Source organism: Camelus ferus, chromosome 19 (genome assembly GCF_009834535.1).
Source record: "Camelus ferus isolate YT-003-E chromosome 19, BCGSAC_Cfer_1.0, whole genome shotgun sequence".
Lineage (NCBI taxonomy): Eukaryota > Metazoa > Chordata > Mammalia > Artiodactyla > Camelidae > Camelus > Camelus ferus.
Window position 1 is genome coordinate 36,243,400 of NC_045714.1, and position 25,755 is coordinate 36,269,154.

The 25,755-nt window shown below is 49.2% G+C and overlaps 1 protein-coding gene across 5 annotated transcripts in view; it reads left to right on the forward strand.

The window, feature by feature from the left end:
• DNMT3B (DNA methyltransferase 3 beta) overlaps window positions 1–22,874 on the forward strand; it is a 37,235-nt gene extending 14,361 nt beyond the window's left edge. The window contains exons 3-22 of one of the 5 annotated variants that reach the window (XM_032462105.1): window positions 865–926; window positions 2,585–2,692; window positions 3,690–3,815; window positions 4,441–4,653; window positions 5,650–5,808; window positions 7,579–7,686; window positions 8,568–8,712; window positions 10,277–10,402; window positions 10,552–10,596; window positions 11,756–11,835; window positions 12,167–12,279; window positions 12,831–13,014; window positions 13,541–13,625; window positions 14,557–14,702; window positions 15,031–15,121; window positions 15,447–15,595; window positions 16,453–16,538; window positions 19,052–19,121; window positions 19,898–20,016; window positions 21,334–22,874. In XM_032462105.1, the coding sequence (XP_032317996.1) occupies window positions 865–926; window positions 2,585–2,692; window positions 3,690–3,815; window positions 4,441–4,653; window positions 5,650–5,808; window positions 7,579–7,686; window positions 8,568–8,712; window positions 10,277–10,402; window positions 10,552–10,596; window positions 11,756–11,835; window positions 12,167–12,279; window positions 12,831–13,014; window positions 13,541–13,625; window positions 14,557–14,702; window positions 15,031–15,121; window positions 15,447–15,595; window positions 16,453–16,538; window positions 19,052–19,121; window positions 19,898–20,016; window positions 21,334–21,475 (2,357 nt within the window). In that variant the 3' untranslated portion in view covers window positions 21,476–22,874. The remainder of the gene's footprint in view (window positions 1–864; window positions 927–2,584; window positions 2,693–3,689; window positions 3,816–4,440; window positions 4,654–5,649; window positions 5,809–7,578; window positions 7,687–8,567; window positions 8,713–10,276; window positions 10,403–10,551; window positions 10,597–11,755; window positions 11,836–12,166; window positions 12,280–12,830; window positions 13,015–13,540; window positions 13,626–14,556; window positions 14,703–15,030; window positions 15,122–15,446; window positions 15,596–16,452; window positions 16,539–19,051; window positions 19,122–19,897; window positions 20,017–21,333) is intronic. The other 4 variants (XR_004313205.1, XM_032462106.1, XM_032462107.1 and 1 more) reach the window with 4 other exon arrangements.
• The last annotated feature ends 2,881 nt before the right edge of the window (window positions 22,875–25,755 follow it).

Consider the following 25,755-nt stretch of genomic DNA (forward strand, 5'->3'; position numbering starts at 1 on the left):
AGCTCAAGGCAGGTTGTGGGGAGAGAGTCTGGTCTCTGACACCCTCTGCCATGCCCCAGGGAGGGGAGAAGGATGTAGGCAGAGCCTCACCCACTGCCCACAGCCTCTGGTCTCCCTACTCTCCTCTCACCTCACTCTGGGAGTCTGAATGGTGACTGCAAGGTAACGACCCCTGTTCCTTTCCAGTCATGGGGGCAGTCACAATATAGACTGGGCTCTTTGGCCCTTCTGCAGTGGGACCCCTCTCCCCTCACAGCTGGGCCTGTGGTTAGGTGGGAAGAAATACACTCAGGTTGGGAAAGTCTAAGGCTGGCTTCCTTTCCCCCCTCCCCTCCCCTCCCCTCCCCTCTGCAGCTCCCAGATCAGATCACCTGGGATCCTCCCCACTGAGATTGAATGACTCAGCTGGTTCGGAAACCCCTATATTGTCCCATCCTGCTGTTAAGAACTCATTGAGCTGTGCTGTCCAATAGAACTTTCTAGAGGGTGAAAGTGTTTTATTTCTGCCTTGTTCACTGCAACAGCCATGAGCCATGTGTGAGCATTTGAAACGTATGTGGCTGCCATGGCAGGCACTGGATCGCTCACTTAAGTGGAGTTGGTGGCCACTGAATTGGGCAGCACAGTTCTGGAAGGAATCTGATGCCCTCATTCAGGAGTACCTTCAGTATTGTTTTGGGTCCTGTTTTTTGCGGGCCCTGTGTCCTGTTGCCTTACAAGGGGACTTACTGAGGGGACTGTGGGTCCTGGGGGGTTAGAAATTAAGCCCTGAGGATGCCAGTGGGTTTAGGGAGATTCCAGGCCCCAGGACAGCCCCCAGCAGCTGTCCCTTCCTCAAAGCAGACTCTGGTCCTTCCCCCACAGGCCGCAGGTCAAGCTCACGACTGTCCAAGAGGGAAGTCTCCAGCCTGCTAAGTTATACTCAGGTACACGCTCTATTCTCCCCTCTTCAGGGTTCAGGGTAATTCTCTAACTTTCATTGACCGGGGGACCTGAGGCTGACTTAAACTGTACCCAGCAGATACTTGAATGATGAATTTGAACACTCAGGAAAGGCCTCTAACAGTTTCACTTAGGATGGCATTTGTCGTTATATGCCAAGCTTTTGAAATTCTTTTTTTCTCAATATGGGCGATCAATTATATTGATACATTTCTACTGTAGCAAACTCTCCTTTTATTCTTGGAATGAGTCCATCTTGCTCACGGTGTGCTTGAATTTTATATACTTTAGCAGCTATTGATGAGTAAAATGGCTATATGATTTTATTTCTTGTACTAGGCCTGTGTTTGGTTTTTTTTTTAGTTTTTTTGGGGGGGTAGGTAATTAGGTTTATTTATTTATTTTTAATGGAAGTACCTGGAATTAAACCCAGGACTCTGTGCATGCTAAGCATGCACTCTACCACTGAGCTATACCCTGCCCCCCAGTTTGGTTTTGATATCAGGGTTATGTGGCCATGGGGCCTCAAGGATTTTTTCACGTTGGAAAGATATTGTCTGACTTGTTTCAGGGGATTTTCAATAATCCCTGCAATATCTTTTAACACTTGTGACATCAAGGTTTCTACTTGATTTGTTTTTTTCCAAGTTATACTTTTTACATGTTTTTTTATTCCTGACATTATTTATGTCTTCTGTTTTTCTATGAATAATATTGAGTTTTGTCAATTTGGTTACTTTTCTCAAAGAACCAGTGTTTGGCATTGGGAACAAAATTATGGACAAAAGTCATGGATGAATGAAAACTCGCCTCATTCAGCTTCCTCTTCTGATGGAGGATGACCGGGGGTACCCAGATGGTGGGGAACAAGGGCTGTGTGGGAAATTGGGAGGGACAATGTGCAGGCTCAGAGGCTCAGGACGGCTGTTGTAGTTCTGGTAGATAGTTATGTGTTACAGCAGTAGTCTTCTGCCTGAGCACTTCCTCTGTGCCTGGCCTTGGGTGAAGGGTGCATTGCTTGATTCTGACTATAACCCTGTTGTGCTGTAAGGGAGATACTGTTCTAATATGAAGGCCTCGGGCTGTAGTTGGCAAATGAAAGTTCAAGTTCTTAACCTCGGGCCACTCACCACTGCTGTTTGTGTGTGTGTGTGTGTGTGTGTGTATGTGCTCAGTTTTTCTTGAATGTGTGGCATGGGACATGCCCTCAAGACATGACTTGCTTGACATGGGATTGGTCCCATTTCTTCTCCAGCATTGTATCATGAAGCATCTTCCTTAAGCCTGTAATTTCACGCAGATGCTATTAATTGTGGAAATTGACCAGGTCTCTCTGCTGGGCAGAGCAAACTAGCCTAACCGTGGTGTGGACATGGAAGGCTTCACAATGCATGTTGCAGTTACACCATTTCTTTGGTTTTATGATTCCAGTGGGGTTTTCTGTTTCAATCACTCATGATCCCACGGTGAGCCATTGTAAAAATCTTTTTTTTTTTGGAACAAAGTGAGGTAGTTAATCTTTTTAGGTGACTTGGACCAATAGTATGATTATTTTCAATATGATTGACTCTTCATTTTAAACTATTTTGGTTATATGACCTTTTAATGCCATCCTGAACTTAATAATGCTTCATTTATAAAGGATCTGACGGGCGATGGAGATGGCGAAGGGGAAGACGGAGATGGCTCCGACACTCCAGTGATGCCAAAACTCTTCCGTGAAACCAGGACTCGGGCTGAAAGCCCAGCTGTAAGTCCCCACCCCGAGCCAAGGCGCTTGCAACCGCGCATAGGTCTGCGTTAGAAAACCCTGTCTTGCATCTCCTTGGGAACTTGAAGACCGAGATGAACAAACGTTTTGAAAATGAAAAATGATAGCAAAGCTTGTGAACATTTTGAAGGTTTTTTCACGTGGCAGTTTATACTTTTTAATAAAAATTTATAAGCCATATTTTATTCTTCCAAACAAAATCTATAGAAAAATTACAATTTAAGGCATAAATGCAATCCCTAGCACAGAGTGGGTACACAATTGACATTGGGGTTTTTTGTTTGTTTTTTTTTATGTTTACTTTTAACACTCTTAGACCTATCCAAGGGTGATAGAGTTTGCAGGTGGATGACTTGACTGCCAATTGCCCTTGGGAGTCACTTCCTTAGGTGGATTCTGTGACTAAAAACTCTGGAAATGGGAAGGCAATTAAGGCTTATGGTCAGCCAGCATGTGATGTGTCTCATTCCCTTTTACAGATGAGAGAAGATGCCAATAACTTGCCCAGGGTTAAACATTAACGCTTGTGCAGGCTTTGAACACAGGTCTGCAGCACCCAAGTTCCTGCCAGTTTCAGGAGGAAGCCTAAGGGTTTCTCATCCATCTTGATAACCAAGACCTTCCTGAAGAATGCAACAAATGTTCTAATGCTTTCTGGGAAAAAAAAAAATTGGTTTAGAGTAAACTTGGATTGTCTTTTCAGTTTGCAGGGGCCAGTTTCAGTTGTGAGAGGCAGAGTGGAATCTGTTGTGGATTGTCAGGCAGCCCTGCTGGCCACCCTACCTGCCCCTGTTTCCCACTAACTAGGGGAGTCTCTGGGTGGGAAGTTGCCAGTCCCGAGTCCCCTCCTACGCAACTGCCTCGTTCACCTCTGTTGGTGGGAGACGGCCTCTCAAGGCCAGTCCTCTTGGCCCCCTGCCCGAGACCCTGTGCCTCCACTCACCAAAGGCTTCGTGCCTGTCCTTTCTTGCTCCAGGTCCGAACCCGAAATCACAACAGTACCTCCAGCCGGGAGAGGCACAGGCCCTCCCCGCGTTCCACCCGAGGCCGGCAGGGCCGCAATCACGTGGACGAATCCCCCGTGGAGTTCTCAGCTACCAGGGTTGGTTCCCCGGATGCTCAGACCCCTGTCCCCAGTCTCTAACTGGGGGCTCTGCCTCTCACCACGCCCCTGAAGATGGCTGGTGTTTAACTTGCTTCCCGTCTCCACGCTCATCTCCCTTTCAGGGTCTTGCCTTTTCCTTTCTCTGCTGGCTGCTGGGTAGGCCCTTCATAAGCCTGTTGACTTCTCTCCTGGCCTGGTCCCTGGATGCAACTGTGTTGGGAAGGCACAAGGATTCCCTGTTGACTGGGTTCTTACTCTTCCTCTGACTCAAACCACTGGTTCCAAAATTGTCTTGTCTCGTTAGTTTCTTCACTGATTCTCTTGACAACCATAGGGGTCCAGCAACTGCCCATTCCTGTGCAAGGTTGTGCACCAAGAAGCACTTTAGGAAACCAGTGGCCCTCTCTGCCTCTCATCACAATCATGTCTTTGTCCTTGATTCTTTGTTCTCATGGAAGTTGCTTTCTCTCACCGCTTCAGAGATTCTTGTTCCTGGAAAACCATCCTTGGTGGCCTCTGTTCCACTCTTTCTGCTTGTGTGGGGAGCAATTGGGGGTACCACTGATCTCTGGTCATGCCCCTGATTTGCTGTGGCCCAAGCTATGTATCCTTTTGTCCACAGTCCCTGAGGCGGCGGACAGCATCCTCGGCAGGCACGCCGTGGCCGTCCCCTGCCAGCCCCTACCTCACCATTGACCTCACAGAAGACGATGTGGTTCCCCAGAGCAGCAGCACCCCCTACGCCCACCTGGCCCAGGACAGCCAGCAGGAGAGCGTGGAGTCCCCGCCACTGGTGGATGCAGAGGGTAGAGATGCAGACAGCACGGAGTATCAGGTACCACTAGGAGGGGCTGAATATGGGGAAAAGAAGACAGTTACCCAGAGGTGACTATTAGTCTGATTTTTGTTACTTTCATCTTAATATTTGAATTCACTCTTCAAGTACATTTTCCTTATGCAACATAGTACTTCCTGTATCCTGCTTGTCTCCCAGGCATAACTCAAGCACCAGATTTTTATTGACTTTATTTCTGAACATTACATTTTTATACCTAGAAATATATATCTTGGGTTATATACATAATACATAATTTCTCTTCATCATGTTATATTTACAAGTGTTGATTGGCTTCCCTTATTAGGAATTGCAGTTGCCTCACTTTCAAGTCTATAATCCACTGTATTGCACGATCCGTTTAGTGTTCTTTATAATTAACCAGTTGAGCTTGTTGGTTTCACTCCAGCGTGGCTACTTATGTATGTGCATATGTATGTACATGTATCGTATAGAAATCTTTTTTTCCGTGTACATGACTTCAGAGTAGATCTCATAGGTACATTTTAATAACTTGCATGATTCCATGGGCATCTCACCTTTTATGGCAAGTTTTAATATATGCAAATGGATGAATTTTTTTGGCAGTTTAATGGCTTTGTAATATCTGATTTGATGACCTGTGATGGGAATATCCAGGTTTTTTACTCTGATCTTGCTTCCTGTGAATTTTCAGTTGATCTCTTTCCTGAATACTACGTTAAATGTTACAGGGTAAATGTTGTAGAGGTAATGTAAAAAAAACAAAACTCCATGTTCTTATCAAACAACCAAGCCTGCCCATCTTCTGTCCTTTATTTTCAAGCTATCCTCACTAGTTTTCAACCAGGAAATGTTGGAGGGGTAGGGAATTTCCTGAGGAACTCTGCCGGCCTTGCAGGAAGCCCTGCGTTGGACTCAGAGGCAATTGCCATGGGGTCACTGGGATGGGTAGGGTTTCTGCTTGGCCCAGCTGGACTGTCTCACTGGGATTCTTTCATGTGCTTTTTCTTGCAGGATGGGAAAGAGTTTGGAATAGGGGATCTTGTGTGGGGAAAGATCAAGGGCTTCTCCTGGTGGCCTGCCATGGTGGTGTCCTGGAAGGCCACCTCCAAGCGCCAGGCGATGTCCGGCATGCGATGGGTTCAGTGGTTTGGCGATGGCAAGTTCTCCGAGGTGAGTCCAGGGCAAGGCAAGCCTCTGTGGCTCTCAGACCCATGGTGTTTTCCTTCCCTTCCTTTTACAGTTGCCTTTTAAGATAACGGCCTGCTTTCTGCAGATGGATGAGGCTGCATGACTCTGCGTGTCCATAAGGACAAAAACATACATCCCTTCTCACCGGCTCACAAAGATACATAGGGTCTTGTGAGGCCCAGAGCTTGGGACCCATGGCCACTTGGGCTCTGTTGGTTTATTTCTCGGGGTCAGAGTCACCAGTATGGGCAGCTGGGCAGATATCCTCAAAGATGTTGAGTGGAGGAGCCTGGAAGAGACAGGAAGGGTGGTCTCTGCCTCAGCTTTAGCCCTGGGGGTTGGGCCATCCCTGGCTGGGCCTGGAGATGGATCCAGGGTCACCTGGATGGTAAAGTCCTTTTGAGTGGTGAGTCCAGGGTTTCCTGATTTTTGATATTAGCCATTTAAAGCTCATCTTTCTTGATGAGAGTCTGCCAGATAAGAGTTGTTTTGTGGATCCTTCTTATACCTTTCTAAGGCACCCTCTTAGATCTCCAGGTTTTGATTAGAATGGGGCAAACAATACTTTGCGATAATCTTTTCCAAATGTCAGTCCAACCCTCAGTATGTCCTGAGGTTAGGTGAGGAACAGCCGAGCGAGTGGGCTGGGTGGAGGCAGATGCGGGCATGAAGGACCAGGTGGCATAACTGTGGGATTCAGGCTCAAGTTGAGGTTCTAGTTTTCCCCTTCCTCAGGGGCCATTTGCCGTAAACACATTGAAATTCCCAAAGGGCAAGAATAGTATGAGTCTCCCCTGGTGGGGAGAGTCTGCATGCGGAAGCCCTCTTTGGCCAGCAGAGGGAGCAGCAGGACAAATGTCCTGGGCCTGTGCTTCCCCTGAAGCATCCAGTTGCAGGGAAGTGGGCGACTTCTGTGAAATGAAAGAACTTGGATTGTTTGTAATTGCTCTGGCCCAGTGAGACACATGCTTTGCAAGACTGCATCCGATGCTAATAAGATGAAGTGTGGGGCTGTTACTTTAGTTAGCCTATGGGATGGGATTACAGTAAGTGGCCTAGGGCTTAGGACACATGCTGCATTGAAGCAGTTTGGCATTGGGGTAGCACCCACATTTCAATGTACAACTGTGTTGAATCCCAGTTCCTTCTCACTAGTGGGGGCAACACCCCCGTGGGAGGTCAGATTAGAGGTCAATAGAGGCCAGCACGAGCAGAAGAAGCACTAGCTGGGGAGAACGAAATAATAGCACGTGTCTGTCGGCTCTGATGAAACCTGAATGCCTGGTTTCATCTCATCACTGGCAGCCAGATTAGTTCATGCACGGCCTGGGGACGAGGGGCTTGAGACATGGCGACATGGCGAATATGGGTCGTTAGCCCCAGGGGAAGGCACGAATCAACAAATCACAGCCACTGAAAAAGTGCTTACTCTGTGTCAGACATGGTTCTCTACACGCATACATTGAAGTAGCTCAAATAATAAAAGGCTAAAGAAATAGTATGTAGTAATCACAGCTACTTGCCGTGCTCACGAAGGAGGGAGGAACATGAGCAAAAAAAAAGTTGGAGCATCCATGGTGAATTTCAAGACTGAGCCACACCAGGGAACATGTGGAACATTTTGCTCTTACACAAAGAGCAAACTTTCTGTTTCCATCTGTGAACCTGATCCCCAGGAAGAGCACCATGAGAGACACAGGGAACCGCAGACGCAGGCTGTAGATGGCTGTTGACGATGGCTTTCTCTTCTAGATACCAGCAGATAAGTTGGTGGCGCTGGGGTTGTTCAGCCATCACTTTAACCTGGCGACCTTCAATAAGCTGGTCTCTTACAGGAAGGCCATGTACTACGCTCTGGAGGTAACAGGGTGGTGGGTGGCTAGGGAGGGCGTGGCCCCATGAATCGGGGTAAAGCAAGAAACATACAGGAAGTCAGCTTAGGCCACAAGGCAACCAGGGGGAGGAGGTTAAAAGGCAGTGGCCTGATGGGCCGTGCTGGGGAGGGTAGGAAGGGATCTGAAACTGCCCCATGCCTTCCCAGGACTACCCCAGCTTCCTGCTGGTGCCTGTCTGCTGGTGTCTGTCCATACTGTCTGCTGAGTGAGGAAGGAGAAGCACTGGGGAGTAGGAGCCAATATTCTTTTTAGGGAGCAAGCTTTTCTAGAGCTGCTGGTTCAAGGCCAAGACTGGGCAGCAGCTGCGGCCAGCTGCTTCCTCCCTGGTCTGTGGGTTCCCTCAGGCTCTGCTCCTTCTTCTACCTTGGCTTGAGATTGAAAAGATTAGTGAGCATTTCTGAGACAAGACTTGTGCTTAATTAGAACATGTCAATCCTAGTGCTTCTGAAATAGGACTTAATGTTCAACACCTCCCCATCTTCATGAGGGAAAGAAAAAGAAACCTGGAGCCTTCTCAGAGGCGGTAAGACAGTGCTGGTGATGCTTCTCCCATATCTCAGAGTGGCAGTGCTGCTTCTGATCCGCTGCCCTCGAGGGAGTTGACCACAGGGAAGAAATTGAACTTGGTGCCTGTGAGGAGAGAATTAACTCTCCCCCATGGCCTCTTGCCCATGTCCCCTGCATAGGCCCCTTCTCGCCATCACATACCACAGCTCAGGACAGCTGTCTGGCTATGAAAGGGCCCAGTGTGAAGGGGAATGCAGGCCCCAGCTAGGGGAATCCCTGGGTGGGGCCTAGCGAGCCCCCTCCTCTCCTGTTCATCAGATTCTGTCTCTGTCTCGGCAGAAAGCCAGGATACGGGCTGGCAAGACCTTCCCCAGCAGCCCTGGAGACAAATTGGAGGACCAGCTGAAGCCCATGTTGGAGTGGGCTCACGGGGGCTTTAAGCCCACTGGGATCGAGGGCCTCAAACCCAACAACAAGCGACCAGGTGGGACTGAGACTCCCTGTGGCAACAGCCCTGCCACTGCTGGTGGGGGCACCCTTGGGAGATGCAGTTACACCCACTACCCCTCACCCCAGCCCGGCTTTCCAGCAACCAATCAGCTTTGGCTGGAATCTACACTAGCACCCATTATTAAAAGGAAAAATAAACTCTGCTTTTTGAAGAAAACTTGGAAAGTATTAAAAAAAAAAAGCTGAAAACCCATAAGCAACCTCCTTTCAGAGAGTGACATCACCCATCCTAAGATTTTGACTGATTATCTTATTTCCTGCATTATAAGATACCTGTGGTTTCACATTGTCATGCTCCAGGAATCCAGGATGCCTGAAATCCAGGATTTGTCTTACAATCTGTATATTTAATGCAGTGTTTTCTGTTTTGTTTTGTTTTGTTTTGTTTCCCCCCCCAAAAAAAGTGGTTAATAAGTCGAAGGTTCGTCGTGCAGGCAGTGGGAACTTAGAATCAAGGAAGCACGGTATTCCCTCCCCATCTTTTGACTATGCACTATTTTCTCTGTACTTTCAATTTCTTTGCATATACAGTGGTCACTGGAAAAGAATCAAATTTGTTAAAAAGTCGAGCTGAACTCTCACCCACCCCTTCACTCCAACCTTCACAACTGCCCTCCAGGTTAATATTGCTGGGTGTGCACGTCCTTTGAGCTTTCTGTTCACTAGTTGGTTTCTTCCTTTTCCTGTTTCTTCATATTAATAGTATAAACATTGTCAAATGTCATTTTGTCACTAAAGTTTCCTTATGATTTTTAATGGCTGCATAATTTTCTCTCCTAGGGGCAGAGTTAAATTTAACCATGTCCCTTATAGACTATACTGTATAGAGTGAATAAAAATATAAATGGCATTTATAGAAATATATAGTAGCCACATAATTTAAATTTATTCTAGTAGCCACATTAAAAAGCTTAAAGAAACAGGTGAAATTAATATCGACCATAAACTTAATCTATTTCCAACATTTTAGCATTTCCAACTGTTGGTATAAAAAATTAAGATTTTACATGGTCTTTAGTACTGTTTTCAAGATCTTGTTTTATGTGTGTTGTAACATCTCAATTTGGATGATAAATTTTCGTTACAAATGCTTGGTCTCTGTTTTCACAATGGCCAACTTGTTCTAAATGAACTGATTAATTGGATCAATTTTTAAATTTACATTGATATTAAACGTAAAACGCAGTTCCTCAGTCACACAAGTGGCATTGCTGGTTCTCAGCTACCTGTGGCTATCAGCTTATTGGGGATGGTGGACAGTGTCAGGGTTTCAGCTGTAGACTGAGCTGTGTCTAATCCTCTGTGCTGAGGCTAGAGGATGTATTTTGCACCCATAGCTAAGACCCTACACATACGTAACATGTGAGGAGTTTTGAATTACATCCTCATCCAAGTTGCCCACAGAGGGGCTGTGTGACACCCAGTGTGGACTCAAGTCACAGCCCAGATGCAGCTGGTACCCAGGCCTAGCAAGCATGGTCCAGTCCTTCCTGCACCCCACTCCCTCCCAGCCTCGGCTGCCTTCTCACCTTTCACAGAGAACAAGACTCGAAGACGCACAGCGGATGACTCAGCCACCTCTGACTACTGTCCCCCACCCAAGCGCCTCAAGACAAACTGTTATAACAATGGCAAAGACCGAGGAGAGGAGGACCAGAGTCGAGGTGATTGTGGGGCCGGGAGGCTGGGGGCCATTCTACCCATCATTAGGTGGTAGTGGGCACAAAGTGAGGACCCTCAGCAAGGGAGTGTGACTTAGATGATCAGTGAGAGTCTCCTCGACCTCATCTCACGCCGTCTCTTTTCTCAACAGAGCAAATGGCTTCAGATGTTACGAACAACAAGAGCAGTCTGGAAGGTACTCCCTTGCCATCCTCCCTTCCTGGGTAGTGCTCCCAGCTTCTGCTCCAGTCCCGCTTTTCTGCCCTGCAGAGCTCAACCCAGAACTCTGCCTTGACCTCAGGTTGATGTGTGAACATCCCACTTAAATGCTACATTTTATAGAATGAGCTGCCTGATTTTCACTGACACAGATTCTGCCCCTAAAAGAAGTGAGCAGCAGTGGGGGTGCTTGGGCTGGGAGAGCCCCAAATCTGAAACCATGATCTGCGGCCTCTTGGCCCTCCCGAACAAGCACTGGAACTGGCTTTGTGGTGAAAGCCGGGCATAAGTGACTGTCACTCTCCCAAGCCAACTCTGGGTTGTTTGCCGTGACTGGGAGTCACCACTGGGATTGAAACTGCCCAGTATGTGTCTAATGGGACCCAGAATGTGTGAGAAAGACCATCACTTCCTCAGCCTGATGTTCTTTTGTCAACAAAGTGATTACTCAATGCGGGGTAGGAAAACAACCCAGGAGCCAGGTTGGGAGCAGACCCTGACCATCCTTTGGGAACTTTGACCCATAATCCTTCCATCCCTCGAGACGCCTCCTTCACCCATCTGTCTGCTTCCTAGTCTGGGGTGCTTTTTCAGGCCTTGCCTACCTGATCCGTGATGTGGATCAGTTAGACCTGCTGATGTGAAGGGAGGCAGGAGAGCCTAATAGTAAAAGGACCCGGGCTCTGAAATTACAGCCATGGCTGGTTGTGGGCAAGTCTTACCATGGGACAACATGCAAGCTGGCATCACCAAATACCCCCAAAGTCTCAGTCTTTAAAGAGTCTCAAAAATGTTCATACCAGGCCTTCAGGCCTGTTCCATTGCTCAGGAAGCTCCTTGTTCTGTTCTTCCCACCCTCCACCATCCCCCCCCGCCCCCTGCCTCCCCTCCCCAGTCTTCCTTCTGGGCCATGTCTTAGCCCGTCTTATGGGACCTTCTGCTTGGGGCTGTCATGCTAGCCTCTTGCCATCTCTGGAACAGGGATGGCAACTTTGAAGCACAGTCAAAGGAACAAAGCATGAGAATCTTTGGTGTATTCCTAGCGTGGAGCAAATGTTTAAGAAGGAAGAGCCCCAAGGCTTCAACAGCTGGTGTTGGCTATACTTGCCACAGGCAGCATCCTGTCTTTCTTACAGATAGCTGTTTGTCCTGTGGTAGGAAAAACCCCGTGTCCTTCCACCCTCTCTTTGAGGGTGGGCTCTGCCAGACGTGCCGGGTAAGTCCAGGTCCCACCCGGGACATTCCTGCCCCTTCCCTCCTCCGCGACTTCCCTGCTCTTCCCCTGAGAAAAGCACCCATGTGTGGGCATTAGGGAGGGTCTCATGGGGGCTGACCGCCCCACCCTCCACTCTGAGGGGCTCTGCGGGGCTGCAGCAGGGAGGCCGTCCCTGGGGGCACCCAAACCCTCGCCAGTTGTCCCTGCGACAGGCACCAAGCCAGCAGTGACCTGCTCTGTGGCCGCGTCCTGGGGCCTCTGCCAGCCAGCGAGCATGCGGGGCCTGGCGTCCCGGGTCGCAATCTCACAGGCGTCTGTCTCTGGCTGCCAGGACCGCTTCCTCGAGCTGTTTTACATGTACGACGATGATGGCTACCAGTCGTACTGCACCGTGTGCTGCGAGGGCCGGGAGCTGCTCCTCTGCAGCAACACGAGTTGCTGCCGGTGAGTGCGGCCCCGCCAAAGCCAGCCGTGGCCTGACAGGGTCCCGGGCACGGGGACGGAGCCTCACTGACCTGGGCCAGGGCTGAGTCTGTATTCTGCAGGGGCCCTGTCCTTGAAGTTCCTGGGACGTTGGGGCAGGCTTAATGAAGAAAGGCAAGGAAGGGGGAGGGTATAGCTCAAGTGGCAGAGCGCATGCCTAGCAAGCACAAGGTCCTGGGTTCAATCCCCAGAACTGCCTCTAAGAATAAATAAATAAACCTAATTACCTGACCCTCCAAAAAGACCAACTACGAAGAAAGCCAGGGAGCTGGGTGGGAAGTCTCCCTGAAGATCAGCCAATTCTGGGGGGCTGAGCTTGGTCGTTCATAGCCATTTGACTGAGGATGTCCGGGCATCCCAGGAAGAGCTTGGTGTTCCCCAAACCCAGGGCCTTCCAGCCTGTGGAAAAGGGCAACTGGGGGCTGGAGAAGGTATCAGGAAGGGCAGGTGGGTGGGAGAGCTGCCTGATGCATCCTTTCTCCCTGGTCGTTCTCCCTGGTCGCCCGGCGCAGGTGCTTCTGCGTGGAGTGCCTGGAGGTGCTGGTGGGCACGGGCACGGCCGCCAACGCTAAGCTGCAGGAGCCCTGGAGCTGCTACATGTGCCTCCCACAGCGCTGCCACGGCGTCCTGCGGCGCCGCAAGGACTGGAGCGTGCGCCTGCAGGCCTTCTTCACCAGCGACCCCGGGCTTGAATATGTAAGCCCCGGGCGCCGTGCCGGGCTTGGGGGGCCCTGCAAGTCTGCCATGAGTTCATGGAGACCAAGTTTCGTTAGACAAAGGAGCGTCTGGCAGCCTCGGACTTGAGAGCTGGCTAATTGGCGCGCCCTGTGTGCAGTTCCCAGGCGGCCCCAGTGTTCTTTCCTCCCCCTCTCCTTGGCCACTCATTATATGGATTTACAAGGGCCTGCTGAAGAAATAGAACTGATCCAGCCTTAGTCTTAGAACTGAAGAGGGAAGGGAAGCCTGTGACTCTCAAATCTTAGTGGGAGAGGCTTTTCCTGGGCTGCACTCAGCAGTTCATGGAGGGAAACTTGTCCTTTTGTGGGTGATTTTGCACCTGTGTCAAAGCCTCACCTGTGTTCCATGTCTAAAGGTAGAAGGGCCACTCTGTGCCAAAGCTCTCCGGGGCATCCCAGCTAAGAAATGGGGCTCCTGTCTCTTCCCCAAGCTTGAGTCTCCCTCCTGCACCTTAAGCTCCTTGACCTCTTTCTTTAACCTGCAGGAAGTGCCCAAGTTATACCCTGCGATTCCCGCAAACCGAAGGCGACCCATTCGAGTCTTGTCCTTGTTTGATGGAATTGCAACAGGTGAGTTTGGGGTTCACCCAGGGATGCCCACCTGGTCCGGGCATCTGTTGTCAGTGTCAGGAGAGACCTCTGGGATTGATTACCTGTTGGTCACTGGCTCCTTGTTTGTCTCCTCAGACCTCTCCACCATTTTACCATACTTGACGCGTGTATATCTTAGCTGTTGCATTTTATTTTTTATGTGCAGGAATCTTCGCAAATTATTTTCTGTTCCATAAACATAGATACACTGGAGATGAATCAGGCAACTCCTCCTTGTACTGTCTCCAGTCTTGGTTCCTTCCCATTCCACCAGGTTTCCTGTGTATGGAATAAGCAAAGCCAACAAGCGTGTTTGCCCCTGGGGCTTTGTCTGATTTAACTCATTTGTCAGAACTGCCCTGTGATGTATCATTGGGAACATCTCCCTTTCAACAGAGCAGGAAGCAGTGAAAGCAAATTGCTGTGCACTTAGCATCCTTTGTGTGCTTACCAGTGTCCACCTGCCTAAAACTCAGTTTTTAGTGACTCCCATGTCACCAGTGGTTTGTTTTCCCGGCCTTTTTGGGTCCTAAAGACCTCCTCGTGCTGGCACAGATAACCCACAGTGGGACTGAGCTTGGCCCACTGCTGCCAGATTGGAGGGTTTTCTTTTACTAAAGATGGTTTTGTTCCTGTGTCTGACTATGCTTGGGAGGTAGATGCAGGGCATTGTCTCTGCACCTGTCAGTTTTAATCGGTGCTGCCAGTGGGCTGTTATACATACACGAAACTCACAGAGAGCCTGGGGAGCCCAGTGTGCAGTTGCCATCGTCAGGGGCTCGCTTGAGGACCGCCATGGCCTTGCTGTGTCTGGTCCGAGTTCTGGAGATGGCTTAGAATCTCTGGAAGGAGAGATGACCCTGGGCAGGACAACCTTGTTTTGTTTTCTTTCCCCTACGACCCCCAACAGGGTACTTGGTCCTCAAAGAATTGGGCATCAAAGTGGAGAAATATGTCGCCTCTGAAGTGTGTGAAGAGTCCATCGCTGTCGGAACTGTTAAGCACGAGGGCAATATCAAATACGTGAATGATGTCCGGAACATCACAAAGAAGAACGTACGGGCAGCACCCCTTCCTCCATCCCTGAGCCCCGCTCATCCTCACAGCCCTGCTGTTGCCCTCCCCACGCCTAGGGTTGTGACAGAAGAGGAGCTTCAAGCTGTAGTGTTACACTGACAACTTGGAAATCATTCAGAATGATTTAGATCTTAGGAATCCTGAGCACTGGGTTTTCTTGGGTCAGAAGTGGAGCTGAGGGACTTAAATGACTAAGCAAGACCTAGAAGTAGGTTTTCTTCTAGCTGGTTACCTGGATCTCAGGCTGTTCACCTTTCCATCCTCACTCCCATCCCTCCCCTAAGAGTGACTGTTTTGACTCTCACAGATTGAAGAATGGGGCCCCTTTGACTTGGTGATTGGTGGAAGCCCCTGCAATGATCTCTCCAATGTGAATCCCGCTAGGAAAGGCCTGTATGGTGAGCATCCCTTCTTCCTGGTGGCCCAAGAGACCCTATGTCACCTGAGTGCTGGTCCAGGAGGAATGGCCTGAGAAAGCTGTTTGCTTCTGGCCAACCTTACCTGTGGGCTCTGTTCAGGCCTTATTGTGAATCTTCAGTCCTCAGAGATATACTCATAAATACTGCACTGCTGATGCCTGCGTCCTTAGTCATCCCAGAGCATGCAGGGAGAGGGCACTGCAGGGTGTCAGCCTTAGCTGATCATGGGGAAGCCATTGGTCTCTATGGAGGAGCGGGTTGAAGGGTTTGAATCTGGTTCTGCCATCTTCTTTTGTGGGCCCAGAGGGCACAGGCCGGCTGTTCTTTGAGTTCTACCACCTGCTGAATTACACCCGCCCCAAGGAGGGTGAAGACCGGCCTTTCTTCTGGATGTTTGAGAATGTGGTAGCCATGAAGGTTGGCGACAAGAGGGACATCTCTCGGTTCCTGGAGGTGAGGGGTCCTGGGGTCTTGATTGTTAAGATAACATGAGCAGGAAGATCCTGCTGGTAGCTGGGGGTTGTTGGGTATTTCTAGTGCTGGGAATGATGTGGGTTCCCCTTGGAATACACGGCTATATCTAAGAGGAATGGAGTCAAGTGGGTTGGTTCTCTTTAGTACATGGGAAATAATTGATCTCTAACCTCATCCCGCACCCACTGAAGTCAGATGATGAAACCATCGTCTACTTTTGGAGGCCTCATGAGATTTGACTAAACTTTTTTTTTTTTTTACTCTAGAGAGTTTTTTCTCATCCTTGTTCTGAAAACTTTTGCTTTAGGGACCACAGGCAAGTTTAATTATCCACTGCTTAATATGCATCAAGCACTGTGTAGTAAATACTTTTTACACACTTAAACTCATTTCTTCCAAAACTTGAGAGCTTAAATTCTGGGTAGAGAGGTTATAAAACTGACTGGTCAGTGTTCTCATGTGTGAACCTGGCGGATGGGTGGCGTAAGTCCTGTTTTGCCAACACTGCATTCCCACCACCAGGACCTCAATTCGCCAGATTTCAATTTTGAACTTTGACCACCTATACATTACACAGTGTGGAATCATCTGGCATGCCCAGGGTATACCTTCTCAGAATCTGGAGGTCCAGTCTGGTCTCTTTCCCCACCATGAATATGGGAGTACTGGCTCTGTCCTCCAGTTAGATTCTTGATGGGAATTGGTCTGTCCCCTGGGACCATGCCTCCTCCACAGCCAGGGGCTAGCCATGTCATCTGCCCAGGTCAAGCCCTCCTCTGGCTGCCACCTGAATTCTGACGTGGGCTCCCAGCAGCTGCCCTTCTCTCTCCCTGCAGTGTAATCCAGTGATGATTGATGCCATCAAGGTGTCTGCTGCTCACAGAGCCCGCTACTTCTGGGGCAACCTACCTGGGATGAACAGGTAACAAGGGGCTCCAAGTGGGACAGGTAACAGGCAAGTTAAACTAATGGTGTGAGCCCTAACCGTCAACTCTTGTGAGACAGAGACACGTTGGAACCTTCTAGAAAGAGCTGGCTCTACTGAGAAAAAGCCCCTCCCTGGGCTTCAGACCAACCCCTGGTGTTATGTTTGAAGCCTCTTAAGCTGTACAACTACCTGGGAATCTCAGGCCAGGATTCCTCAGTCCATGTTGACTTGTTCCTGCTCTGCCCACCAACCTGGCTCTTAAAAGTGCCATGTGCTGGAGCAGACTGTCTTCCCAGCCAGGGATGCTGACACTTCTGCACCCCACCTCTCCTCCTGGATGCCGTCCCACTGGGTAACGGGCACCATCTCCTTGCCCCTGAGATGAGGTGATCCCTGGACCAGGCCTGTGGCAAGAGCTGAGATACAATCAGTAGCCCAAAGCCCATCTCCCTTGGATATTCTTAACCAAGATCTTTCCCCAACTTTTCACCAGTCCTTTCATGATGAAAGTCACCAAGAAAGTTGCTTTGGCTGAGGATTAATTATCTCCTATGTGGATTCAGGCAGAACAACCTGCTAATTAAGAAACAAAATGTGATGGTAATGTGACTTGCAAATGAGTTAGCTTGAAAAAATTCTCCTTTAAAAGGAAATATCGGAAGTATAATAACGTTCAGGCATTTAGCAGAGTGTGGACAGAGGTGAGAAGGGCACTGAAATAGCTGGCAGGATTTCTGCTAGATAGCTTACATTTTCACTTGGCTAATCAGCTGGTCAGATGGTGCGGGGCGAATGGGCTGGGCTCATTCACTCAGCTCTTGAGCTCTCACTCGGCCAGGCCCTGCTGCCAGTTCCACAGTGATCACCTTGGATGTCAGTCTTGGCTGTCACAAAGCTGCCCGTGGGGAAGGGGTAGAGGGGATAGGAAACGATTTCAGGGTCTGGGCTGGAGGGGGCAATGGAAAAGTTGATGGGAGGCTTCTCATCCCAGCAGGACCTTAAGTGAAGGAGGGGAGACATGGTGGTTGAAAGCAGAAGGGAGAGGATCAGGGTGACCATGACATTCACAGACCAGCTCAGAGAAAGTGTTCCAGGGATAGGAGTGGCTTCGTTTGGAGGCCAGAGAACTCTGAAGTGTGGGCCAAGCGATGTGGGCCCTGTGGGCATGGCATCACTTTAATTGACTTTGGCCCAGGAGGTCACGTGAGGTTTTAAGCAGGCAAGATGAGCTGTCTTAGCGATGAGAGCAGAGATGGGGAGACACCTGAGGTGGCTGCGAGGAGGAGGGCTGACTGATTTTGTGTTGTGCCCTACATGTTCCATCCACATGCTCTCAACACAGTGCGGGTGGCAGCTGCAGGAGGGTCTTCTATGGAATTGAGAGGAGGGATCAGATTCTAGATAATGTGGGGTGGGACCTAGAGGACTGGCTGAGCATTAGATGTAGGATCTGAGATGAAAAGAGGAATCAGTAGAGACTTTTGCCTGAGTTGGGAAGAGAAGTGAGCGGCGACCGCCAGGCTCTGCAGGATGGGAGACTCATCGTCAACACAGACCCAAATCCAGCCTTTAGGTCAAACACCTCAGGGGGTTAGATTTCAATCCTAGAATCAACAGAAGGTAGAACAGGCCTGTGAGCCCTTAGCTCCAATGGCTTCATGGAAAAGTTGGGAGTGGAGAGAGGGTGGCATTGGAAATCTAGAAGGTGAGGTCGAGGAAATCTTTGGGGTCATTTTGTGTGATTCGATGGCCCCTCTTGGGGGCACTGTACCCACTCTTATGCCTGATTTGTTTTTGGCCTTGGAGTTCCTTACACAGGGATGCTGTGATGTCCATCAATTCTGTGCATTCAGACCTCTTGCTGATTTTCTGCTCTGGACCTGCTTAACCACTTCAGTTTCTAAGTTCTATCCCTTTCCCTTCTCAAGCATTGTTTGCCCCTGTCTGCATCTGCCGGTTTCAATGTTGGATGTTGCAAGGGTAATTATCCCTTTTGTGAACCACCTTCTGTCCTTACCTGGATCCACACTATTAAAGCCTCCTAAAGCTGCATCCCCAGCAATAAGCCACCAAGTCATGGGTTTAATGTGCCACTTGTAGCAAGTAGACCCACAAAGATCCCAAGGCCCAGAAAGGTGGCAGAATTTGCTCAAGGTTACTCACTGAGCCAGTGAGCCATGGGGCTGAGAGGGAAGTGGCTCCTGACTCCTTCCGATGTGCTTCCCCCTCTCTGCTCTTCTTAATGAAGGAGCTTTGACTACTGTTAACATTTGGGGAGGGGGAGCATTTGCTCCTGGACATTGGGCTTCCCGCCTCAAGGGGCTAGTCTGTCCCTGGCTCAGCAGACAGGCTGGTGCTCATGCCAGGGCCACTTTTATCACGTATCTGTAGCAAGTTCACTGCCAGAGCACGTTTTGCAGCCTTGGGCCCTCACTCCCACCTTGGGAGGCGCCTAACCGAGGCCCCTTTGCAGTCGGTAGAAAGTAATGGGTTTTGGATGTTCCCAGGCCCGTGATAGCATCAAAGAATGATAAACTCGAGCTGCAGGACTGCTTGGAGTTCAATAGGACAGCAAAGGTAAGATGTGCTCTGTGCCTTGGCCCGCTGGGAAACGCACTTGGTAACCTCTATGCGGGACTTGACCTTGGTGTCTAATTTGTTCCTGCCCTTCTCCCCACGTGACTCCCTGGTGCTGGGCCTCCTTTCTCCACATAATTGTTCTATCCCATCCTCAAGTACAGAGTAGGAGAGGTTCTTGATAACAAATAATCACCGTGGGAAAAGGCAACTAGACTTTCCAACTGTGAACGCACACTCCGTGGAGACACAGATAACGTCAGCTCATCCTCCCAGTGAGAAATGAGTTAATTATACTTTTGCAAAAAAAAACCCCCAAATCTGTTGAGTCATGGATAATTCTATTAAGACAAACTTAATTTTCAATGTTTCCATCAAACTAAGCTCTATTCATTCAAATCCTGGTTGACCATCCTCTCCAGTCTGGGTGAACCTTTACTTTTGCTTAATCTTGCTTGATCAATAACTCTGGTGTTTTCTTGACACCCCCCCCCCCCCAATGTGATCTCATTCATGGTCACTTTTTTGTTTTATCTCTTTTTCTCTCTGAGGCTGGTCCTTCCTGTTCATTAAATTCTTGGCTTTTGTGGGAACCACAGGATGTTCTTCTCCTTCCAACTCTCCTTTTCTCATTCCCTCTGCGAGCCCAGCCTCCCAGCCCTGCCACCGTCTCTCCCCCTCCCTCCCACCCACCTTCACCTTCCCTAGGTGCTTCTGAGCCCTGACCCAGAACCCTTCATTCTGTGCTCACTCCATGATGTCATTTTGTTCTCCAGTTAAAGAAAGTACAGACAATAACCACCAAGTCGAACTCGATCAGACAGGGGAAAAACCAACTTTTCCCTGTTGTCATGAATGGCAAAGAAGATGTTTTGTGGTGCACTGAGCTAGAAAGGTGAGCAAGGCTGTACGTGGAGAGGGAAATCAACCAGATAGAGAGAAAGGGGAAGAAAACGTGGTTAAGGTCAGCAGTCCACATGGGCAGGTGTTTGCCTTAATTCTACATGGTCTCACTGACCTAAGTTAGTGGGGCTGGGGGTAACACCTTTTCAGTTAGTCCTTATTTCCTAGCAGAAATGGTGAAAGGGTGGTGGTGGTGGATTCTGAAACATGAGGTCATTAGATCGCACACGTACCTGTACAGGGCTGTGCTGCCCTGGCGTCTGCCTGCCCCGACCTGCTGGGACACTAGGATGTATGAGGATCCGGCTAAAGGAAACCCCACTGACATGCCATTGCTCTTTTCATGATTTCTCCTGCCACGGTGCTGATTCTTCAGCTGATTCCTCCTTAGCCACAGTCTGTCTTCCCCCCTTTCCTTTATTTGGCTAAGCTGGTTGGTTGTCAATTTTGATTCAAAGAACCAGTTCTTAGATTTCAGTTCTCCTATTCTGACTCAATTTTTTCCCTCTCTTTTTGTTTTATTTTTTTATTTGGTTTCTATTGTGGTTAGAAATGTAATGAGGGCTATAAATAGTCCTCATTACATTTTTGGCTGTGTTTTGAGGTTATTTGATACAGAGGATCTTCATTCCAAATATTTCAGTTCTACAACCAGTTTTATTTCTCAGTCTGATTTTTAATGTTAGATTGTAAACCTGGGAAAGAATGAGGTCCAGTGTATCTGCAGCCTCTTCCCAGGCCTTTGCTAGAATTCTATTCAGTGAGGCTGTTGTTGTATTTGGTTGCTATCTGCCATTAAGTTCAGCTTGACCCTTGATCCAGCAATTTGGTCTGAAGCAGGGATGCTTCAGTGTACTCAGTGATAAATGATCTGAGCATCTGATGATGGGAAATAAGGTCCTTTTTCGTGAATGTCCTTATTTCTTATTACGTAAATTGCCTAATTTCAGTCCTTTTGTCTGTCTGCTGGCTGTCTGTTTTGGCATTCATTCATTTGAGAAAGTTCCACTTAGCACCGGCTCTATTCCAGGAGCCCAGTGCTAGTGCGGACATGCACAAGACAGGCCTCCTCCCAGAGGGACCATGCCCTCATTCATGGCAGTCATTTGTGTTCTGAAGAACCAGTGGACCTGACCAATGGGGGTCAAGAGAGGGCTCTTGTGAAGGCCCGGTGGGCCTGGGGGAAGGGACAGGTCCAAGGGCAGAAAGAGCAGTGCTGTGTTGGCCGCCATGGTCAGGATCTCCCAGAGACACCAAGCTTGCAGGAGGGGGCACCTCTGACTCGGGCTTTTCACTCTGGTGCCCCCAGGATCTTCGGCTTTCCTGTACACTACACGGACGTGTCCAACATGGGCCGGGGTGCCCGCCAGAAGCTGCTCGGGAGGTCCTGGAGTGTACCTGTCATCCGACACCTCTTCGCCCCCCTGAAGGACTACTTTGCCTGTGAATAGTCCCCTGGGTACCAGGGCATGTGGGCAGAGCCTCGACCCAGGAGGTGCAGCCGGGCTCTGCCCTTCCTCAGCTCAGCTGTGTGGGGTCATGCCGCGGACCTCGGTGGGAGCAGAGCTGCCCGTCCCCTCCTGGCAGGGGGACCCCGAGGGGCCACCTCCTTGTGCACAATTCAGACCCGGCTGCTCGGAGCGGCCAGACACGGTGCTCGTTTTGTCTTCTCCTAAAACTTTAAAACTTGAAGTAGGTAGTAAGATGGTTTTTTAAAATTTTTCCTTCCTGGGTTTACTGCTCAGAGAAACAACGGCTAAGATACCAAAACCACAGTGCCGACAGCTCTCCAATACTCAGGTTAATGCTGAAAAAATCACCCAAGACAGTTACTGTAAGACTTTAATATTTTAAATGTCTGCAGCTCCTTGTTTCCAGGAGTAGGTAGCAGTAGACATGGAGCCAAGGGACGTTTTAAGGGCCCAGGATGGTTTTTTTCTAGGGCCAGCAGAAGAGGACATGATGTTGGAGTCTTTCTTGAATTTTCCCTGACATGTTCCCCTGGCCTCAGTATAAAGGGCTGGGGTCTACTGTCGGGGCCCATTTAGAGTATTTTCCACAAGGATGATGATTTCAGCAGGGATGACGTCATCATCACATTCAGGGCTATTTTTTTTCCCCATAAACCCAAGGGCAGGGCTACCTTTAGCTAAATCCCTCCCAGTGACTGCAATAGAACCCTCTGGGGAGCTCAGGAAAGGGGTGGGCTGGGTTATAAGCTGCCATATATTGTGGAGATGGATATGGCTTCTCAGTATCTCCCTGCCTTCCCAGTGTGAGGGGAGAGGAGGAGGCTCCCCCCCACCACCATGTACCCTCCAGACTACTCTGCAGGCACAGGTCCCCACATTGGAAGTATGACACCCCAATTCCTCAGCCTTTTCTAATCTCAGAAGGCAGTGACAGCCAGGGGCAGAAGCACATTCCTCTCATCTAAGAGACTGCAGGGGGAAACTGCAATAAAAGCTCGACCCTCCCTCCAGTGATTTTTAAAGTCCCTTTTTATTCCACAATAATTCGTTTTTAGGGGGAATGGGAGGTCGGACATGCTGCATTTCAGAAATGCTGTCGTAATGGTTTTTTAACACCTTTTACTCCTAACTGGTGCTATTTTGTGGAATAAGGAACAATGTTGACAGGTTTTGTGGGAGTTTTTTATACACTTAAAAAAAATCTCAGACATCTATTTTTGTTTTAACATTTTCATAAATTTTTTTTTTTGTAACTGGAGCCACATAACAAGTATGGGGAAAATTGTGCCTTGTTTTCAATGGTTTTGCTAATTTTTAGGCTGGAAGATGACATGCCTAGAGTTTACCTTATGTTGAATTAAAATCAGTATTTCTCTAACAGTCTGGTGTCCCTTTTGTTCTCCAGCAGGTCAGATGTGTGGGGCATGTGAGGGCCTGGTTAAAATGGAAAGGTGGCTAGTTGAAGTAGGTCATTCATTGAACAAGCCCAGCGCAGGAGTACCATGGTGATCTCAAGCAGACATGGAGCTTAAGGCCGCAAACTCCAGTGTATCAGCATCCCCTGGAAGGCTTGTTAAGTGGAGTTTGATTTCCAGGCCCCACCCCCAGAGTTTCTGAGTCTGGAGTGGAGCCTGTGAAATCCACGTTGCTGGTTCAAGGACCAACCAGGGCTACTGAATGGGTTTCTAAACCTTGGTTCCCCAAACAAATAACTGGAGTGTTTGAGTTCATTTAAAAGGCTTGACGTCCAGAACAGCCATATCAAGACTATTTCTTACAACTCTTGGGTAGCTGATCAAGATGATTAACAACTCAAAAATCCCAGGGCTGATTCTCCAATTCTGCTCCCAAGTTGCCATGTCACAATTCAGCCATTGCAGCGAGGGGACTCGGCCTCAGCGAGAGGACTGGTTGGGAGTGGCCCATGGTTGATTCTAACGTGGCTGCCCATGCCCCCAGCTCTTTGGGTGGATTGTGTTTGTTGCTCTTCTAAACTTTGCAGCTCTCTCCAGTAGTTCCATCTTGTTTACCTGGGGCCACCCAGCCAGGTGCCCTAAGCCCAGAACCCATCATGCCAAAATCGTATCTCTCTATAGCTAGCTTCTAGGTCAGTGAAAAGGAGCCAATGAAGATTTCAATACTGCTCCAGAGGTTAATGTCAGCTGGTGCGTGCAGAGGGCGAAAGGTGTGAGCAGGGGTCAGCCTTGGCACCTCTCTGAGCCTCAGTTTCTTCACACAGAAGATAGGTTACAATCATGGCCACCTCCATGCTTAGGGTTGTGTGCCTTAGGGTCAGGTTCATAAAGGGTCTCGCCCAGAGTTGGGAGTGGCGAATGAGAAGCCAACTGTTTTTAGGTGCTGCTGGGCTAGAACAGCCCAGGTGCAAGTCACCATGGTGAGGCAATTGGCAATTAGCAAGCCAGGCTGGAGCTCTGCGCAGGTGTTCAGGCCCCAGGGGGCCTTGGCTGCCCTGCTAAGCCAGCTTGTGTTCAGTGCTGCACCAAATGCCAGTACAGGATGAAGCAAAATAAACAGCCTCGGCCTCGAAAACCCAAGAGAGGAGATGGACTGGCCCTCCAGGTGAGGGGCCTTTGCTTGTCCTGGGCTGCTTGTGGGGCATGCTGGGGCAGACCTTAGAAGGGCTATGGGAGCAGTTCTCTGTTTTCTCAAGAAAGGGGCCAGGCTTGGACTTAGTGATCCCAGGCTCAGCAGCCCAGGAGAATGTGATGGACACGCAGATCCTGGGGAAGGGGTTGGGATTTGCACTACAAGTAGGCCTTTTCTGAAGCCGCCTTCCAGGTGCCTGGGGCTGTATCTGGGGTCTGCTGCTTGTGTCACTTTGGGTAGATGACTATTGGAATTTATCATCTCTAAAAGGTGGGGACCATAAATCCTACCCACTCCTAGGGCTGCTGTGACTGTTCAAGAGTGTGATCTGGCTAAATTGCTTTGCCTCGTGCCTGGCATGCAGTAAGCCCTCATGTGTATTGTGATGACCAAAATCAGTCACTGCAGTGTTAATGACTGGGTGTTGGGAGTGATGATAACAGCCAGTATTAATATATCGGAAAGGTCTTAAAAAGGAAGGACAGCTAATATTCACCTAGGTGTTGCATGGGAGCTAGGCTGACTGATGCTAACTACAGCAACAGCATCTGGTGTTGAAATGTGTCTATCCCCACCTCCCACATGTTGGGGTCCCCTTGCTCCTTGTTAGGGTGAGTGAATGGGGGTGGCTTTGGCATCTGGCACCCCAGAGACCTCCTGGAAGTTATCTTTCCTAGTGGTGCAAGGACTGGCGTCTGGACAGCTCCATGGCTAATTGGTGGGTATTCAGCTCTAGACAGAGAGGGTCTCCCACTCTATCTCAGTCCCTCTGGTTTTCCAGCCACTGCTTCTTGAGTGATCCTCCATTCCAGGCCTGTGCTTGGTCCTTGATTCCCATCTGCAGCCAGACTGGACGCCTGTCCTGGCTTCACTCTCTCCTAACTTGTGACCTTGGCTGTGCCTCGGTTTACCCTGCTGTGAAACAGGGATAACATCAACCTAAGGTTGATGTGTGGATCAGATAACTGAAGCACATGAAGAGTGCTTACAGGGAGTGAGTGCTGATATAATAAAGCAGCTGTTTTATTATTTACTGTTAGAGATCCTCCCAGCAATCCTGAAGTAAGGTGGTGATTACCACGATCATAGGTAAGAGAACCGAGGCTCTGAGAGTCCCATAACATACCCAAGGCCACACAGCCAGTGACAAAGGAGTTATGAGTTGGATTCTGTTCTGTGAAGCCATTGGTCTTACCGGTTTATGTGTATTGTGTGTATATCCTGAAATTACCTGCTGCCTTTTATAGCTTGTGGTACAGTTTACCTACCTTTCTTGCTTCCTTCCTTTCTTACTTTTTTTCAGCTTCCTTTCCCTCCCTCCTTTCTGCCTTCTCTCCTTTTCTGCTTAACTTTATTACTGGAATTGGTGACTGCTTACTCTGAGTCTTTGCCCATGTTGTTCTCTGCCTGGAACAGCCTTCTCCCCTTTGCCAGACTGGTCCTCCAGTTCTCACCTCTTCCAGAAAGACTTATTTGCCCCCATTCAAGGCAGGATTAAAAGACATCCCCTAATCTGAGCCCTCCTTCCCTATGGATATATAGACAAGTCTATCTCAGTACAAAGCAGTGTGGATTGTAATTTCTTATTTTTGTAGTCACCACCTCCATAAGCTGGTGAGGCCTTCAAGGCAGATGAGACGTCCTAACACCAT